Source organism: Hydractinia symbiolongicarpus, chromosome 12 (assembly GCF_029227915.1).
Source record: "Hydractinia symbiolongicarpus strain clone_291-10 chromosome 12, HSymV2.1, whole genome shotgun sequence".
In the NCBI taxonomy this organism is placed as follows: domain Eukaryota; kingdom Metazoa; phylum Cnidaria; class Hydrozoa; order Anthoathecata; family Hydractiniidae; genus Hydractinia; species Hydractinia symbiolongicarpus.
The window spans coordinates 21,687,190-21,706,628 of record NC_079886.1 but is presented as its reverse complement, the minus strand read 5'-3'; the positions used below and the strand labels follow the sequence as shown (position 1 = coordinate 21,706,628).

Genomic DNA, 19,439 nt, shown 5'->3' with positions numbered 1-19,439 from the left:
AAAACAACATAAGTTCAAATCTTTATATCATGTTTTGTGTAAACAAATTACAATAAAGCAAAACATTAGAAAAAAAAGCGAGGCAACATCAAATACAGTGCTTTAACTTTGTTTCGAGGTTTCAAATTATAAGTAAAGGAAACACAAGGATGAAAACTTATTTATATATATTGGTTTTTTTCAAAAATGAATGGGATTGTAAATATTATTATTTTTTATTTGAGTTTAAAGCTTGCTTATGTTAGGTGTGCATAAAGAACTTATGCTCAATTAGTTTTTAGTTACCAAATACTACAACTTCATGCATAAAAACAAAGGTAATTTTGTAATAGGCATATTTATATTTTCTGTGCACATACTTACTTTCTTTTTTTTTTTTTTTTTCATGTGTTAGATCTTCTATACTCAATATTGATTATCAACATCTTAGCTGCATACATGCAAATAGAGATAATGTTTCCAAACATGCATAAAACTTTGCAATTTGTAGTCAACAATCTATTGCACACAACAAATCTTCAAAAATACCCAACTCTTTGTAGTTATAATCAAATTTGGTAGCTTAGCCGCATGGAGAGAGTGACGTTGTGAGCTCGGAATTCATTTTTTATTACCCTGCTAAACAGGTACATAACGAACACCTCCAGGTACAAGTTATTTGTTTGTCCACACTATACAACAAGGGCCTAAACTTTACTACCATACTAGCTAGATTAGCACCACTTTGCAGCTTAGTGGAACGTAATAACCTCGATGTGTGAATTAATGAAGGCATTGTCTGCAAAGGTTGTGAATTTAGGTCTAATTTGATCCATTATCTTTTTAGGCCAGCAATGGTAAATGTGAATGTAAATTGTCTGTGATATTTATTATATATTTATACTAACTAATTATACTGGTCACTGGCCTGTGGAAAAATCCACAGGATTGTCTATTCATTTTTATACCGCATTGCATGCATCTCACTACTTGCCGTAACACTTTGCATGACAGACGTATACAGGTATTATAATATAGATTTATTATAGATATAAACATGATGCTATTACTTCTAATTCTATCAATGACACAATGTGTACAAACACATGAAAAAATCAAACGCAGTACTGATGGTGACATATTTTCACCAAAGATATTTAACACATGTATGCAGAAAAGTTTTAACGTAACCTTAGATAAAACACTTATGTGTCAATGTACGAAGAAGTATCCTACATTGTATCTAACAAAAAAGAAGAAGCGATTATGCATGGATAAAGTGAATATAGAAGCTGATGACGGTAAGACTACATCTTTTTAACACCTACAATCAAATCATCAGGTAGAGTTAAGTAATCTTAACTGCAAACTATTCTAGCGAATTGTAAGTTCAAACAGCTTAGAAGGGATGAAAGCAAAATACAGGTGCAAAGTTGCAAAAAACTTGGACCAATCGAACATATTCACATAATGAACACCAAAAAATGGGATTCATACACAAAGAAAAAATGGAATGTGTTTTTCAGTGACCACACCATTGTAAGTAATTAATTATCCCTCAGTTCCTACACACTAACATGACAAACCAAATATAACATGGAATGTGTGCTAACATTGAGCTTGATGAAGAACAATATTCCACTCTTAATTTAATTTGTTGAACCTTAACGGTGGCACAACTCTTATTGTTGGAGGTATTTTGGTAGTAATTGACCTTACTGAAAGTACTCTAACACTCCCGAGTCAATCAACCTTGGTCTGTGGGAAATAAATTAATGACTAATTCTACATTTCCTCTACATTATTAGATTTATAGTACTGTTAAACTAGTTATAAAAACCCATGGAAGAATTTTAAAGTTTACTGTGCTTCTTATCAAAAAACGATTTGTTGTTATTTTAATTTTAAAAAGACTGCAAATTATATAGAACAATTTTATAAAGGTCGTTTTATGGACACTTTTAAAAAAAATTGTAAAAAATAAATTTGACTTTGCCTGTTACAGACACACACACATACACACAGATATCGTATTTTATTTAGATATAATTTGTTAGATACATCCCTATCATTGTTATATACTTAAAAATCATTGTTATACTTAATTACATTCCTCAATTTTTAGATTTTTAATAACAGACCCCGGTTTAGTGGTATGCTTATAAAATTGAAGATGAAATGCCAAGAAGATAATAGAAGCATATGTGTATTAGTAAAGTTTACAGGAGAACTGATATGTAAGTATAATTTGTGAACCTGAACCGATATTTATTAGTAAACAGTATCAATAAATATGGAAACGTACCTTGAACAACCTGTATATATTTAGACCAAAACAACCTCATTGACAAAATTTTAATAAGAGAAAAAGAAGAGAAGAATGTAGGGGTAAAGAAAGAAGATGAAACAAAAGAAAACAAAGATATAGAGGAAAAAGAAGAAAACACACCAACGAAGGACAATCAACTCATGGTGGTAGCAATAGTGGGAGCTGTTGCTTTTGTGTTTATTTTACTGGTTGCCATTTTCGTTCTTAAAAAGAGGTTTGTTAGTTTTCATAAATATTTCATTGCATATTATAAGTAACGAAAAATAAATATTAATGCCGTAAACCTCCCTAGATTTGAGCCATAAACATTTTGAACATTAATTCCCATTTCAGTTGAAGAAAAATAAATACATGTCATACATGGAAAAAGAAATCTAACAACCAGAATGATTTATAACTAGAGCACTACGTAACTGATAAAATATAATGTTCTAAAAAAATGGAAGTAGTACTTAAGAAAAAAATATTGTTTATAAAATTTTTTTTTTTCCTTTTATTTATTAGGAGAAGAAGGTCATCTTCAAAACAGTTTATAGACGAGGTACAGTGCATTCCTTCTTCCTAAAAAAGATATGTCAAGACAATTTAATTTAGTAATAAAAGGTTGTGCACTTGATTACATCAATTTTATCAAGAATATAAAAGTATATTATACACATTATAAATTTTAACTTGTATGATGTTATCTTAGAATCGAGAATCACTGTGCATGAAACAAGATCTAAATAAAAGTTGTGTCATGCAACCTACATTAAGGAGTCAGTTACTTTCAAACAACGAAAATGAAAACAATGAAGAATATCAAGTCCCAAATGTCAATAATAACCAGTCCTCTTCCATTATCAAGAAGCATGTAGATTATTATAATACAGCAACACCAAATTTTACTAGTCCTGCAATGGCAGAAATAGAGTATGCTAGAGTTTTATCACACAATAACAGTCCATCAACAAATGAAAATCAAGATTTAATTAGTGAAAATAACAAAAATAATAATCAGAAAGAATATGATACAAATTATTACAGCACAGCTGCATGTGCAATACCAACCGTAACAGATAAATATGCACAAGTGCATAAACATACTGATACTGTAAGGAAAGTGTATAAACAGCCCGGCGAGGACGAAGCAAAAGGTCCAGATTATTACAGCACAGCCGCATGTGCAATACCAATCATAACGGATGAATATGCGCAAGTGCATAAACATAATACTGAGCCATAAATCAGTAAGAGCAAGCACGTGGAAATAAAATTATAAACAGGAATGCAGTAGAACATCTTTTATAATGAGTAACTTTAGATGTTGACTGATGGATAAAAACAGAAATTATTGTAAATAAGGCTGGGGTATGGCAAGATAAGTGTTTTACTTTATACTAAGTTTCTTATGTAAAATAAAATTTAAAATCACAATGTTTTCAAAACATGTACGCACATGTAAACCAGGTTAACAGTTCAAATAATAACAGAAGTTTCGATTTAAGACAAATTGTCTTCTAAGAATGTTTTAATATTACATGGTTTCTACATGCATAAATTTGTGTAAAATAACAATATGTTTTCCTAAATAGAAAATAAAAATTTTATTGTTACTGTTAAAAACCGAATATATAATAATGAAATGGTTTATCCATTTTTCAAGTATTTTTAATTTTCTTTTTCTTATGAAGTAATATTTTTATGTCATTACATACTCTATGAAAACCACCCCAGTCTCTTGTTTATAATAATAAATGATATCAATAATAACCTTTCACACAGGCTAATTTATAAAAGAAAAACTTTCACAGAAAAGACAAAGTAGACGCAAATCACATCAAGTTTATGTACATAAGAAATTACAACAATGATTTATTTTATTCTTTTTCTTACATTTTTTATTAATAAATCCTCCTCTAACATTAAAGTTCAGAGAAATAAAGGACCAGACACATTCACAGGATTGGAATGCAATCAAAGTAGATATAGTATCGAAGATAAACATAATGGAGGTTGCAAATGTTTTGATACCCAACAAATCTTCAGTTCATATGGAAAACATGAAACAGGGTGTTACAAAGGTGATTCTATTCGAAAAAATCCCGGTAAATGTTTAGTTTTATCATATGCCATGCACAATTTAATATTTTTTTTTTCACTAGATATTTGGCATGAGTTTATAATTGTAGTTCATATGGAAAACACCAAATAGGATGTTATGAGAAATCTATTCGAAAAAATACAAGTAAATATATAGTTAACTCACATGTTATGAATAATTATGTACATTAAAATTATATTAAATTTTTTTTTATATTTAGATATTGAGCATGAGTTTATAACTGTAAACAATGTAACAACACAGATCAAAACCACTTTATGTGAATTAAACAAAATTGAAAAACTTTTTATTTGGGATGTGATTTATAATCTTGGTACATGGAATGAATATAAAGTATTAGAAGATGTTGTAAACACAAATGCAATATATATTGTAAGTAAACAAAGACATTCTTCAAATTTCTGTTATAAAAGTGAACAATATTTTACATTCAATTGTTTTCTTACATTTATCATTTTAGACTATCAGCGAAAGAAAGAACTGGGATGGACTACTTATTCATTTTTTGTATTCTTGCAAGACAGATAATAAAATGAGAAGTTGTGTAGTGAAATTCACTGGAGATATAGTGTGTAAGTAAAATTAAGTAAAAGTTAAATGACTCAATAAGAAACTTTAAAATAAATAACTCAAATCATGTCTTAACTATGCAGGAATTTATATGATATAGAATATATTAGAATAAACGTTTAATCTTGAATATCATAGAATTTATACATCGAAACAAAGATTTTTTATAGAAGCACACATCAGCATTCTTTTAGTTTAAATTTTCTGTTGCTTCATCATTGGTTTTTAACACAGATTTAAATTGTGTAAAAGCTGCTATATATATATCGCCCTTTAGTTGGATTTGGAGTTGGATGGGGAGGGGGGATGTTTTTACCCGATATAAACAACTGTATTTTTACTGTTTTTTAAAATGAATACTACACCTTATTGCGATATTGTCACCCTATAACACTAATGCCTTAATTGATTTAATACCAAGGTAATTAAACTGCATGTGTCACTTTTATAAAAAATATGTAACAAAATTCAAATTCAAATTAAATCATCAGAGAAAGAAGGTCAAAAAATATATGAGAAAAAAATTCTTATCCACAAAGTTTGTGCAAATTATTTAAAAAAAATTATCAAACTCGTGTTGTCACTTTTTCAAAACTTTTGAAATTTAAAAAATCTTCATTACAAGTTTTCCACCTGAAAGGTATTGTATCTATATAACAATGCTTTACTCTATGCTAAATTCATACATTTTTGTTGAAATGCTTTTTTTTATCTTAGATCCCTTTGAAAGAAATTTCCCCCTGCAAAAGCTCGAAACAACTAAACCAACAGAAGCTGTATCGACCACCACAACCAAGAAGAAAACAACAGAGTCTGCAACAACAAAGTCTGTAACAACAGTAAAAACAACATCAAAAATTATTACGAAAAAAGCAACATCACAAGGAGCAACAACAGTGGTAAAAGACAAAAGAAATGAAGATGACAAACAAAATATTGGAATCATTGTTGGGATAATAGTTGTTGTGATACTAATACTAGTTGCTTTGGTCTTCTGTTTTATTTGGAGGTTAGTTGCAATACATTTAGTCAAAAAATTTGATGATATTAATAACTTCCTTACTGCACATGGGTTGTGGTGTCAAGATGGCCTTGATTTCTTTACTAGATAATGAATTTTTTAATAAAGTATATTTTTAAAGTAAAAGAAAAACTAAAAAAAATTATATTGTCGGCCAATCATGGTGGGCGATATATCTTAGACCCCTAAAATATTTCTTGTCATGCGATTCCTGCTGTATGCTTATAAATAATGTTAAGTAATGTTAATAATGCTAATAAGTAATGTTAAGAAATTACACTTGGCAAGCATGTTTTAGTTTGTCAAAATATTGTTCTGCATTGGATAGTTCATTATAACTTTATCATGTAATCCAGTTTAATATGGTATTAATTGTTGTTGTAAATTGTAGAAGCAATATTATTGCTAAAAAGTTTAATTTTATATAAATCTTCTATTACATTTTCTTCTAGAAGAAAAAAAAGAAGCAGAAACAATGGAAAAAAACAAGATGTTAAGGTACATGATTGCTCTGTTACATTTCCTCTTCATTTAACCTTTTTCTTTAAATCAACCATGGTGCTTCTGTCAAGAATATAATAAAAAAACACAGACAATTTAGGTACAGTTAAAGCATGAGTCGAATTATCTATTTTGTAACAAAAATCAAAATGTGTTCTTCAAAAGTTCTTTAAAAAGACCAAATAAAAAATCCACACAATTTTCTTCCATGCAATTATGAGCAGATTGATGTTATTTAACTTTCATCTTACAAGATGGCAATGGGCATTTAAAATGTCAAAGAAAATCTAGTATATCTTCTCTATAATAAAATGACCATATTTTGTCTGTTCAAATTGTTGCGCTGCAATCTTATATTATACCTCTAGCAGATTAATTTCATTACTTCATGCTAACAGGCAATCAAGGAAGCACAAAAATTGATGTGGGGAAAAAATGTAATAAGAGTGGATTTTTCTACAGGATAACAACTAGCATTATATATTCTGTTGAAATATTTGTTAAACATATTCTAATTTTTATAGGAGCCACTATATGCGGAATATACTCCAAACAAGACATCAGAACAAAAAGTAAGTTTAAAATCTCCTTCAAAAGATGAAGAGTCACATTACGACACAACATATACACAGGCATATGAAAGTCATAATCCAGAAGCACATTGGAATACATATGATTATGCAGCAACTGAAGACCTAAAAGAAAATAATGAACAAAAGTATATACCTGATGATCCGTATTACTACAGTACTGCAGCTGCAGTTCTAACAGAACCCACTGTTGAGTATGCGCAAGTGGACAAAACAAAAACAAATCAAAAACATACAAATGAGTACCAGGAAAATAATCTAAATAACAAGAAAGAAAAAAACGAAGAGCCACATTATTACAGTACAACAAAACCTGCAGAAGAAGCAAGTAAAGATAGTGTAAGCAGAAACCAACAAGACGATCCTTATTACTACAGTACAGCTGCATCTGCCGAGCCAGTTGTAACAGATGAGTATGCACAAGTACAAAAGAACAATAATTAGTGGTACAAAGAACAAAAAAAGTTTTCAAATCACAATAATAGTGCAGGATAAAATTTATACTTCATTGGAGTGTACAGTATTTTTTCTTACCAATTTTTTTAATAATTTGTACAAATGTTGTAAATAAAAATATGAATTATAATTAAACCAGATTGGAGCAAGAGCTTGTTCATATGCTAGCTCTTTGTTATTTAGAAAATAGTCAACTATAATTGTTTTATAATAATGCAATTTTAATATTTAGTGTTGTTTTTTTCTTATAACAGTTAGAAACTTGAACAAATAGCAGTAATATTGTTAAAAACATACTTGTTGCATATCTTAAAATTGAGAATAAATAAGCAAATTATATTTCTGTCTTGATTAGATTTATCTTTTTCTGAAGTACCCAATTACTTTGCAATGATTATAAATGAGTATTAAAAAATAATTCTAAGCTAAAAATATATAAAATGTGAGGAAATAAAATTATACTTTTTAATTTGCTTATTTTATACATGAATTTAAAAACAGCATCTGGTATAGTCAAGTAAAGAAGTCAATAAAGAACAAAAATTTATACATCTAATTGTTTGTTTGTTTCTTACAACACAACAAATTTTAAAGGCGAACTTCTAAAAAAATTTCACCAATATGAAAACAAAACCAAGCGAATAAGATATAAATCTCATGCCTTTACTTGTTGCGATGTAGTAAATCGTTAAGACAAAAATCTGATTGCAAAGTTAATCATCCAATGCAATGGTAATGCAATGTATCGTGTGATTATAAATGTCACTAGAGATCAGAAATAATCCAGACAACCTGTGGTCCTTAAAATTGAACAAATTTTGCCTAAATTGAATCATACTGTGTAAACACAAACAGAAAATGTAACCATTAGTGATAAAGTGAAACTAAAGTGTTCATTCATTTTATCTTAATTTTAATAGGATGATCCAAAAACAATTCTTAAAAATATGTTTATTTAAAAATCGTTTTAATTGATTTGATATTTCCTTCTTTTGGATTTAACAAAATCATTGTCCTCTTATGGTGTAAAAGGTGCTATTCTCTAACAGACTTTTCAAAAACTTCTTGGCATTTCTAGTATTCAAGATGTTGAAAGACAGTGAAAGGTGAAATACAGTAAAAATAATTTTTATGACTATAGTAAAAAAAAGTTAAGTACTTTTAAGAGCATGAAATTGATTTTTTTACATCCCTGCAGTAAAATAGAATTAACCCTTTTAGTCCCTTGTCACCACCATACAATGACCACAACCTAATCATTTTTCCCTGTCATCGCTCAGCCATGAATAGCGTTTTCTATGTTTACCGATGTTTTATAGTTTAAACACTTTTTCAACATAAATAGAAGGATTCTAGCACCCTATAAAAACAAACAAAACGAGTGAATTATATAAGATTTCAAAATTGCCGAACAAATGTCATCAAAAGAAGTCTTTGCAAAATTCAGTGAGATCGTTGATATCAATATTGATGGTGCAGAAAATAAAATGGGAGATATAATGTTGTAGCTTTTTCTTCAACACAAAACTTGGAGTAATATTTTTCCTTTATACATTTTCTTGAGTTTTGAATCTGAAAAAGCCATACGTTTTTACCAGATGCAGATGATGACGTCATAGAAATATTTCTTGGTATCAAATTGTTTTCTAACTTACAAGTTAAAAAGGTTAAAGTTTTGTCATAGCTCTAATACTTTTTAAGATATTTGCAATTAAACAAATTACGAAAAAACACAATTTTTTCTCTGGTAAACTAGCAAACAAATTGGTGGGACTGAAATTTAGTAAGCTAAAAACAAATAATAAAGACTAGCTATATGCCCTAGGAAGAATCCACTCTATTTCTCATCTAATTAAAGTAACAAATATAATAAATTATAAATTAAGGTTACAAAACTTATGTTGCCAACTTTTCTTAACAAAGCTTATGGCAAGTATTTTCTTCCAAACACTGTAAATCCTATGCTAACTTTTGTGAACTTTGTAGTCATATAATTTCGATTAGTTCAGTGGTTGGCCTTTTGTCTTTCTTTTTATAATAATAGCACCACATGGGAAATATAGCACAGTAAGTAAAATCTCAACAATGTTTTGAAAAATTCTAATAATGCCTTGCCTTCCATAATCTTCTTAAATATTATTTTTCTTTCTAAATTTTATTTTTTGTATTCAATTTATAAACGTCGCTTTGAGTGAATATTAGGTAAAATAATTCTAGTTTCATTTTATAAACTTCAGAGCAATTAATCTAAGTGTATCCGACATATAAAAAAATTCTAATGTCATGCAATTTTCACGTCAAGAAGTCTCACATAGCAGACAATAGGGCTATTTATAAATGTCTCCTTATACTAAACGAAACTACATAAAAAACAATAAAAGTGAAAATTATTATTTGATTATTGTACAAAAGGGAAACTTATTATACAAAAATTATACAATTGTAAAAAGAAAACATTCTGTTCCAAAATTTTAGAAACATACTTATTTGGCCTAAAAATGCAGATTAAAAACAGTTGCACCATTTTAATAAATTGTAAAAAAACAAAAAACTTCAAGATATTAACCAAACAAGTCTTGTACAACTTTTAGGTTTCACTTTTGGTCCTTAACCCATAGCTACAAAAACATAATTTCGTTTCACTTTACTGGAGAATAAATTAAATAATTATAAATTTGCTTATTTCACTCTCGAGCAGGGATTAGAAAATACAGGTGGTGTTTCAAACTGTGAAATGAACAACAGCAAGTTAAATGTGCTTGTGTATATTTGCTTATGCTTGTTTTTTTTAAATACATTCTTGCAGCAAAAAATTCGAGTTCAGAGATATGAAGGACCAGACACATTTACAGGATTGGAATGCAATAAAAGTAGATATTCTTACAAAGATGAAGATAATGGAGGTTGCAAATGTTTTCATACCCAACCAACCTTCAGTTCATATGGAAAACATCAAATAGGATGCTATGATAAATCTATTCGAAAGAACCCAGGTAAATATATAGTCATATTTCATGGCATGAATAATTATGTACATTAAAATATTAATATCGTTTTTACTTTTAGATATTAAGCATGAGTTTATAACTGTAAACAATGTAACAACGCAGATCAAAACTAATTTATGTGAATTAAACAAAATTGAAAAAATCTTTGTCTGGAATGTGACTCATAACGTTGGTAGATGGGATGAATATGCAGAAATGAAAGATGCTGTAAAAACAAATGCAATAAACATTGTAAGTAACTCCTTCTTCAAATTGATGCAATAAAAGTAGGAATTTTTTACAGTTAGTTGTTACATTAAATTTATAGACCATCACAAAAAGAAAGAAATGGGATGGACTGCTTGTTCATTTTTTGTATTCTTGTAAAACAAATATTTCAACTGATATCACATATTATAACACTGGAAGTTGTTTAGTGAAATTCACTGGAAATATAGAATGTAAGTAACATTAAAAATTGCCAAAAACGTTTCTTTACACAATTTTTAATTTTTGTACAAGCGCGCAAAATTAGCGTGCACAAAAATAACAAAGGCATACATAATAGTGCTGTTACATTTTCACAACCACACCTACTTAATTTACATTCCAATCTGATGTAATGTAATCGCAAAGAGATAAAATCGTATAAAATTATATTTCAAGAACCTCTGTAAAGTTATTCCTATGTTTTCTTAAAAACGTGTTTATGCTATGTACATTTATAAAAGGTTTATGCTTTGAAAAATATTTGCTATTTAAGCTTTGTAAGTTTAAAACACTTTTTCAAAACGATGGAACATGGTTATATAAATCAATGTCAAGTTAACATAATCTTATCATGTTTAAAATGTTAAAACAATACTTATTTTTTATTTATTTCCTATTCAGTCAGTGACAGCTTTGAACCACAAATGCTTTTTTAACCCAAATAAATGGCAAAACTAAAAAAGGATCTTGTTTTTAGATCTTTTACCAAGTGAGCTTTTTGGGTTACATTCAATATCAACTAGCAAACCAACACAAACTTTCTTAACATCATCATCAACAACAAAGCTTACACAAACAACACAAAAAAACGCAACAATACTAGGAACAGTGACTGCAACAAAAACAATATCAAAAACAGCAACAGCAGCAGCAACAACAGAAACAACAACAAAAACAACAACAACGACAAAAACAACGACAACAGCAACAGCAAAAACAACAACACCAGCAATAACAACAACAACAACAACAACAGAAAAACAAGCACATAACAAGTTAACAACAACAACAAACACAACAACAGTGGTAAAAGACAAAAGAAATGATGATGACAAACAAAATATTGGAATCATTGTTGGGATAATAGTTGTTGTGATACTAATACTAGTTGCTTTGGTCTTCTGTTTTATTTGGAGGTTAGTTGCAAGAAAACGCTAGTAATGCAACAGCATACGCAGTATTTATGTCTATTATAATTATTTAAATGATCATTATTTCCTTTAGACAAAAGAGAACGACATTTGTAGATGACACCAAGGTAGAAATATTAGTGTTAATACCTTGTATACTGTTGTTGGTGGGGGCGACAATCAATCTAACACTGTCATAGTCGAAGAATCTAACCTTAAAATTTTTATAAGAAAAAGCAAGAAAAGCATAAACATTTGAAAGGTTTCAAATGTTAATATGTTTAGGAGAAATAACTTTTACAAAAAGTACATTATTGTGCTACTACCTTTTTTCTCGCAATTGCATCAACAATAAATTTAAATTTAATTTCTAAACTCTGAATTTAAATGCAATTGATAAGTCAACATAATGTTGTACAATATTTCATGATATTGAGAAGAATTGCAGATTCAACAAAGTTTTTATCTTTAATAGGAACCACTGCATGCCCAATATATTCCAAGTAAAACATGTGGCCAAAATCTTGATATGAATATTCTTCATCTTACACCAAAAGAAGACAACATAACATTTTCACCACAAAAGATTAAGACAGATTATGACAGCCCTAAGAAAGCAGTTGTTACTGATGAGTATACACAGGCAGAAAAACAAAAGGAAACAAGTGAAAACGACACAAAAACAAACCAAAATGAAGATCCTGATTATTACAGCACAGCTGCATGTGCAATACCAATCGTCACTGATGAATACGCGCAAGTACATAAACATCATGATGAATCAAAGAATAAGTATCAACAACCAAGTGACAACAACGCATTAACAAACCAAAATGAAGATCCTGATTATTACAGCACAGCTGCATGTGCAATACCAATCGTAACTGATGAATACGCACAAGTGCAAAAACATAATGACGAATCAATGAATGACTATCAACAACCAAGTGAGAATGACACAACAACAAACCAAAATGAAGATCCTGATTATTACAGCACAGCTGCCTGTGCAATACCAATCGTTACGGATGAATACGCACAAGTGCATAAACATAATGATGAATCAATGAATGACTATCAACAACCAAGTGAGAATGACACAACAACAAACCAAAATGAAGATCCTGATTATTACAGCACAGCTACATGTGCAATACCAATCGTCACTGATGAATACGCACAAGTGCAAAAACATAATGACGAATCAATGAATGACTATCAACAACCAAGTGAGAATGACACAACAACAAACCAAAATGAAGATCCTGATTATTACAGCACAGCTGCATGTGCAATACCAATCGTCACTGATGAATACGCACAAGTGCAAAAACATAATGCCGAATCAATGAATGACTATCAACAACCAAGTGAGAATGACACAACAACAAACCAAAATGAAGATCCTAATTATTACAGCACAGCTGCATGTGCAATACCAATCGTAACTGATGAATACGCACAAGTGCAAAAACATAATGACGAATCAATGAATGACTATCAACAACCAAGTGAGAATGACACAACAACAAACCAAAATGAAGATCCTAATTATTACAGCACAGCTGCAAGTGCAATACCAATCGTTACGGATGAATACAGGAAAGTAAAAGCAAAATAAAAATATAAACACAAACTAACTTAAACATTACCTATCTCAAAGAAGAAGTGGTAGCCTTCCAAGAAAGTTTTACACTACACACACAAATTTCTTGTTTTTATTAGAATTAGTATTTCTTACCTGAAAAACTTCTTATGTGGATGCCTACTATTGATCAATATTTTCATGTTTAGACAATAAAGGATATTAAGCCATAGTGCTGTTGTAATTAGTTTTTATTAGGTAGTTTAAGTGAAGTTTTTTTTCTGAGTAAACAAACATGTAAGTAAATAAGTAAATACCACTTTTTTTGGTGGGTAACTTTGTTTCTAATGATGCCAAATACACTTTTAATCAAAAAGTAGTTTTGAAAAAATATGCAGAAAGCTGCTGTTAATTTTTGTGAGCAAGAAACATGGTGTTCTACATCTTTTCTTCCCTTTTGCAATTTTTGAAGTTCATTTTTTAGTTATAAGAAAAAGTTGAAATTTTACAACACAGGAAATAATATTTAAAGCTTACGTCCCGCAAAAAAACAAGTTGAGTTTAATGATAAGCCTTAAAGTTATATAAGAATCTTTCTTATTTTTTTGAAAAATCTTTATTGGTTTTCTGGATATATGTCATGGAAGTTTCGCTAATTATGCAAAATTATGACGTCATGAGCTAGCTCTAAAACATGAAACTGCTGTTATTGAGCATAATTATAGTAACTGCATATTAAAAGCGCAAAACTAAGTGGTCAAAAAAACATTTTCAAAAACATCATCAACAACAAACCGACTTAATGATGTCATGCATAATTAGTGAAAGTAATAGTGCAATTACTTACATAGCAATGCAGATAATTCACTAACCTTGAAATCAACTCTAGTATTTATCTTATATTGTAAAACACGTTTGTAACAAAACATAGTAGAAAATTTGTGAAAAAAATATGCATTTTATGAGAAAATGATCCCAATAAAACTTAACTTTGTACCCTATACCCAGTTCGTCATATTAAGCCGAGAATGATGATAATTGTTTTTAACTCAACAATGTACAATGTTCTTTACACAATCTCCCAAAATTGTCTTCCAAAATAATTCTCTCAAGAAAGGGGTTAAACCACTACTACTTTGAAATAAATATCAGAGATGTTTAGATTTCTGTAAGTATTTTGGCAATTTTACTCAAATTGTTGACAGGAGAAAAAGTCTAAACATTTTTTTAAACATTCATTGTTTTAAATGTTTTACTTTCTAAACATGTAATCAATTACACATTAATTTGAAAACCAATACATTTTGTTGTTATTTGTAAGAAATAGCATATAAAAACCAGGCTATTACTTTAAAAACACCAATGACGTCACTCTTATTAACTGCTTTATTTATCTAGATTAAAGGTGAACCTAACGAAACTTAAAGTTGATATTAAAAACTGTAAAACTAAACACACAACAATTTTAAGTCACAAATACAAAACTTCACCATGGTTTCAACAAAAAAAATGAACTTGCTTAATTTATGTGTAATTCTGTTATATTTTATATATCTGCCAGTTCATGGTGTTGTTATCGAACGCAAAGAAAGTTCAGATGTAATTCATGGTATGAAATGTAACAATACGTTTTATAAAGAACAAAAAGGAGAGGTTTGCAAATGTGATACCAAGCAATCTTTTACATCAGATATAGAACTTAAACAAGCAATAGCTGCTTGCAGGAACCTTGATAATTCTAAAACTAAACATGTTATTTGTGGGGTTAGACACAATAAAGTAAAAATAAATGATTGTCACATACCAAAAGTAACAAAAGTACACATATGGAATTATAGAGGAGTTGGGGTATGGATGTCATTTAATGTCGTAACTAACATGCTGGTGATCGAAAAAACATCAATTGTAAGAAATTTTTGTATACATTGTAAAAAAAACATTTCTATTAAAAAACATTTCCATTAATTAATGGAGAGTATTCATTGGCATTTAGGTACTGAAGGATCGAAATTCATGGGGTGGTTTGCTTGTGAAATTTGATTACACATGTCAACAAAAGCAAAATAGTCAGACAATCTTGGTAAAATTTATTGGAAAAAGAAAATGTATGTAACTCATGTTATGATACTATACTTATGACCACTTTGTTAGGACATTCATCAAAGTTTCTGTTCTTTTAAATGGACCTCTAATAATTTAATATATTACACAAGATGTGCCACCATGATCAACGCAATACTTTTTGGTTAAACTAATATAAATTACTAGTCGTTCACGCGTGGATAAATCCACAGGTCGGCATCTACGGGTTCGCCTGTCCTTCATTAGCCGCATTTTATGTGTCTCGCTACTGCAGTTACCATTTTGCATGACAGACAGACGCATACACGTATTATAATACATATTATTTTTTAGATCCTCTACCACCATCAATTAGTGGTATAGTTTCAACAAAGACAACCCAAAAACTTAATGTGGATAACTCTCCATCAAAAATACCAATCATAATTGGCATAATTGTTGCTACAATAGTTGCTATTTCTGCCATGGTATTAATTGTTGTATGCGTCAGAAAACGGTATGACATAGCTAATATATTTTATTTTAACAGTAACAATTTACTTAGATAATAAAGCAGGCAACTGTCTAAAACAAGCAGTTTCTTCTTAGTCTGTAAAATCAGTCAAACTCCTACAATGACTCACCAAAGTAAAACATAAGATAAATGACAATCCAACGTTTAGATATTAAACGCCTGCCACTTCGCTGTAAAAGCCAAAATCAAATAATTTAAGTATGCTCTTCTCCTGTGAAGACAAACCAGTTCAAAATATTTTCTATTCTACAAAATTAGGGATTATTAAGTCACCTATTAAAAAACCTCATATGCAGCACAAAGCAGATATTGTAAAGACGAGCAGTATCTCAGCACCAAAAGAGAGAATGAAACCTGTATAAAGCAGGCAAATTATGAATTTGGATAAATCAAATAAAAAAATTCTTTTTTTCAATTATGAGTTTTAACTTTTTTTATTTCTACTTCCTTTAAAGACAATTGCAGAAACTGCTGCAAATTATATCAAAATGTTTTTACAACTAGTACCATTTCTTTATAAATTTCAAAAAAAATATTGTCACAGTAAACAACAATCAATGCCAAACACGATCTCATGCCAGAAACAAAAAAGCAAACTGAGAATGAAATTTATGTTAACAAAATTATTGTTATGTTTAGAAGAAGAAACACACCCAGAGGAGAACACAAGGTAAAAATTTCATTGCAAGAGTCATGCTCTATAATAGTTCATTGTATAATCAATTAAATAGTTAAATAGTACTTTCAATACATACCCGGCCTAGCTTCATGTAATTAGATTGAATGAATTAAATCAAATCTATACTTTATCTATATTTTACAATAAAAGAAACATTTTTGTGTACTTAGGAACCACTATATGCTGAATACTCCACAACACCAAGTAATGAAATAATGCTCAACACGGCAAAATTTCCAAAAACAGAAAAAGAAACACAAAATCAAAGCGATACAATTTATGCTCAAGCAAGTGAAAATCCAACAGAACATAGCAATACAACTGATTATGCTTTAGGTATGAACACAACAAATACATACAAATCTATTTTGAAAGAACATAATCCCTCACAAGAGGAGTCAAATTATTACAGTACAGCGATATCTGCAAAACAAGTAGTGACTGAAGACTATGCACAAGTAGAAAAACATAATCAACCAAAAAATACAGATATAGAAACCAATTTCAAAAGTGATGATTCAACTTATTATTACAGCACGGCAGCCTCCGCAAAACCAATCGTAACCGATGAATATGCGCTAGTAAAAAAACCTATAGGAAACAATGAAGAAATCAATGAGTACCACAAACCAAATGAAGACAATGTAATAACAAATCAAAATGACAATCTAGATTATTATAGTATAGTAGCATCCGTAGAACCCAACGTAACCAAAGAATATGCACAGGTACAAAAAACAAATACTAATGGGAAAGAACAAAATCCATATGATTATGCTCCAATAAATTAAACTTTCTTAAATGTGGAAATAGTTTTTTCTAAATAAATAAATATATATGAGCCCATAGAATAGAAGTAACAGAAACTTATAAGTTCTCATGGTCTTTGAATTTAAAAGTTCTCTCTAACTTTAAATATAAATAAGAAAAGTTTAATTTAAATAAAAATTATACATTGCATGCAATTAACATTTATCGTGAGCTGGTGTGGTTACTGATCTAGCAAAAAACATAATCAAAAGGCATGCTAGGAAGATGGTAGACATATAACTTGAAACAATGAAAATCCCATGCATTACCTGATAAAAAAGCACAAGACACAGTAATTTTCTGTTTTTAAAAAATACCAGCTCTTGAAAGATGTATAGTAGAACAAAAGGCCACCTTATTTGAGATGGAGGGTTCCAGCTTAATACCCTTTTAAGGAACCACCTTATGTTGAACAACTTGTGTTTAAGACTATAAATTCTGATTTTTAGTTCACTAGGATACTATTTTGCATATTACTGTTCAACTTAATTCTTTCTCAGTTAAAAAAAAATACACTGGTGCCAAGAAAAACTATTATCTAAATAACATTTAAACAACCTCATACAGAGGAAATGTAATTTTAATATATAGATAAAAAAATAGAACTGTTAGATTTAATTCTTTTTTTTATTTTATGAAAAGATAACTTCTAATAATTTCTTTTCCCAGTATATCTATAGTGGCAAATAACACACACAAAAGAAACAAACAATGCCCGGTTTACTTTTCACTTTAAAGTATCTCATCAAGCATCAATCTTCAAATCATAGTGGTAAAACTTTTTTGCACCAATTTTTGTTATTGTTAGAAAATGTATTCTAAATGTAATCTGCACTGTATAATAAAAAAATTAACATAATCAAAACTTCTGTGTTTTTTATTTTCGCCTATGGTGTTTTACAGTTTTTTGGATAGAGGCAAGATCCTACAGAACTCCCAAAGTTATTTTCCTAAGTTAAAAGAGACAAGCCATGTCCTTCTTGTCACTGTTGTCAAGGTAAACAAAGCGGAGCCCAGGAAATACTTAATACTGAATAGTGGGTGGAATTGAAAGAAAATGCTGATCACAGTTGTTTATTTTATCTTCATCTTATTCTGGTGATTGTTCTTTATAGCTACACATGCTCTTACTTAGTATAAGAATATCATTCTTCCTGTCAATTTTAAAAAATATACATTAAAAAGGAATTAGAATGTCTATCTAGATGGTTTCCTATGTAAAGAGGAAGAGTGTTAATTTTTGATGATGGCATGGACAACTTATGGTACAAAAAACAAATAAAAATAATACATTCCTTGTTTCATAAAAAAGCAAGCACATATTTTAGTTGCTCCAGAAATAATTGTCAATCTTATCTTTTGTACTGTGCAAAAAGGGAACAAAAGCAGTACATTTATTACCATTACTATTACTAAGTCTTAAAGTAGCTAAATTTTAATAACATTATTTTCCCCTGCAGTGTGAGCAATGTCTGTACACATTGATACCTAATTGTTAGTTCTTTCAGTATGGAAATTTTATTATTATGTTAAATAGCCTTTCTAATGGCCAATGTTATATTATAGGATTTAATTTGTGTAACTATTGGAACAAATGCAATGTTTTAATATCTTTATTCACCAGCTGAAATACACAGTGTACTTTGTTATAAAAACCCTCAATGTAATGATATTATTTTTCATAAGTACTGCCTTACACTCCTCCCATTTCCCAAATAACTAATGGACACTACTAACCAAGCTGGCACAAAATACAAAAGAGTTTTTTTAATAACAAAGCAGGCTGACCAAATATTTCTTGACACACTGAATCAAAGAACTTTCATTTTAAC

The 19,439-nt window shown here is 29.4% G+C and overlaps 5 protein-coding genes across 6 annotated transcripts in view; 4 read left to right on the top strand and 1 right to left on the bottom strand.

Moving 5' to 3' along the window:
* Positions 1-19,439, bottom strand: part of LOC130622319 (serine/threonine-protein kinase Nek10-like) — an 83,589-nt gene that overhangs the window by 43,343 nt on the left and 20,807 nt on the right. The gene's annotated exons all lie outside the window — the stretch shown is intronic.
* Positions 1,033-3,548, top strand: LOC130622327 (uncharacterized). The gene is made up of 6 exons (XM_057437783.1): positions 1,033-1,280; positions 1,358-1,518; positions 2,105-2,216; positions 2,309-2,522; positions 2,813-2,849; positions 3,000-3,548. Exons 1-6 carry the CDS (start codon positions 1,037-1,039, stop codon positions 3,531-3,533), a joined length of 1,302 nt encoding a protein of 433 aa, XP_057293766.1. The 5' UTR covers positions 1,033-1,036; the 3' UTR covers positions 3,534-3,548.
* LOC130622324 (uncharacterized) lies at positions 4,155-7,764 on the top strand. Of its 2 annotated transcripts, none has more exons than XM_057437780.1 (6): positions 4,155-4,395; positions 4,612-4,784; positions 4,873-4,984; positions 5,700-5,991; positions 6,459-6,501; positions 7,029-7,764. In XM_057437780.1, the coding sequence occupies exons 1-6, from the start codon at positions 4,158-4,160 to the stop codon at positions 7,536-7,538; spliced, it is 1,368 nt and encodes a 455-aa protein (XP_057293763.1). In that variant the 5' UTR covers positions 4,155-4,157; the 3' UTR covers positions 7,539-7,764. The 2 variants fall into 2 exon arrangements, with proteins under 2 accessions (XP_057293763.1, XP_057293762.1); XM_057437779.1 differs by having other exon boundaries at positions 6,456-6,501; positions 7,029-7,762.
* On the top strand, positions 9,746-13,578 carry LOC130622320 (mucin-2-like). Its single transcript, XM_057437774.1, has 6 exons — positions 9,746-10,543; positions 10,617-10,789; positions 10,866-10,998; positions 11,505-11,943; positions 12,032-12,065; positions 12,413-13,578. The coding sequence occupies exons 1-6, from the start codon at positions 10,285-10,287 to the stop codon at positions 13,556-13,558; spliced, it is 2,184 nt and encodes a 727-aa protein (XP_057293757.1). The 5' UTR covers positions 9,746-10,284; the 3' UTR covers positions 13,559-13,578.
* On the top strand, positions 14,349-18,455 carry LOC130622325 (uncharacterized). The gene is made up of 5 exons (XM_057437781.1): positions 14,349-15,427; positions 15,516-15,627; positions 15,938-16,100; positions 16,758-16,788; positions 16,968-18,455. The coding sequence occupies exons 1-5, from the start codon at positions 15,014-15,016 to the stop codon at positions 17,586-17,588; spliced, it is 1,341 nt and encodes a 446-aa protein (XP_057293764.1). The 5' UTR covers positions 14,349-15,013; the 3' UTR covers positions 17,589-18,455.

What these genes read in the sequence shown, in the direction of transcription:
- LOC130622327 (XM_057437783.1), top strand. Translation starts at nt 1,037, where the DNA reads ATGATGCTATTACTTCTAATTCTATCAATGACACAATGTGTACAAACA. An exon ending in GTTTACAGGAGAACTGATAT is followed by an intron (nt 2,217 to 2,308) that starts GTAAGTATAATT and finishes GTATATATTTAG; the next exon opens with ACCAAAACAACCTCATTGAC. An exon ending in CAAAACAGTTTATAGACGAG is followed by an intron (nt 2,850 to 2,999) that starts GTACAGTGCATT and finishes ATGTTATCTTAG; the next exon opens with AATCGAGAATCACTGTGCAT.
- LOC130622324 (XM_057437779.1), top strand. Translation starts at nt 4,158, where the DNA reads ATGATTTATTTTATTCTTTTTCTTACATTTTTTATTAATAAATCCTCC. An exon ending in TTCTATTCGAAAAAATCCCG is followed by an intron (nt 4,396 to 4,611) that starts GTAAATGTTTAG and finishes TTTTATATTTAG; the next exon opens with ATATTGAGCATGAGTTTATA. An exon ending in GTCTTCTGTTTTATTTGGAG is followed by an intron (nt 5,992 to 6,455) that starts GTTAGTTGCAAT and finishes ATTTTCTTCTAG; the next exon opens with AAGAAAAAAAAGAAGCAGAA.
- LOC130622320 (XM_057437774.1), top strand. Translation starts at nt 10,285, where the DNA reads ATGAACAACAGCAAGTTAAATGTGCTTGTGTATATTTGCTTATGCTTG. An exon ending in ATCTATTCGAAAGAACCCAG is followed by an intron (nt 10,544 to 10,616) that starts GTAAATATATAG and finishes TTTTACTTTTAG; the next exon opens with ATATTAAGCATGAGTTTATA. An exon ending in AAACAAATGCAATAAACATT is followed by an intron (nt 10,790 to 10,865) that starts GTAAGTAACTCC and finishes TTAAATTTATAG; the next exon opens with ACCATCACAAAAAGAAAGAA.
- LOC130622325 (XM_057437781.1), top strand. Translation starts at nt 15,014, where the DNA reads ATGGTTTCAACAAAAAAAATGAACTTGCTTAATTTATGTGTAATTCTG. An exon ending in ATTTATTGGAAAAAGAAAAT is followed by an intron (nt 15,628 to 15,937) that starts GTATGTAACTCA and finishes ATTATTTTTTAG; the next exon opens with ATCCTCTACCACCATCAATT. An exon ending in GTTGTATGCGTCAGAAAACG is followed by an intron (nt 16,101 to 16,757) that starts GTATGACATAGC and finishes TGTTATGTTTAG; the next exon opens with AAGAAGAAACACACCCAGAG.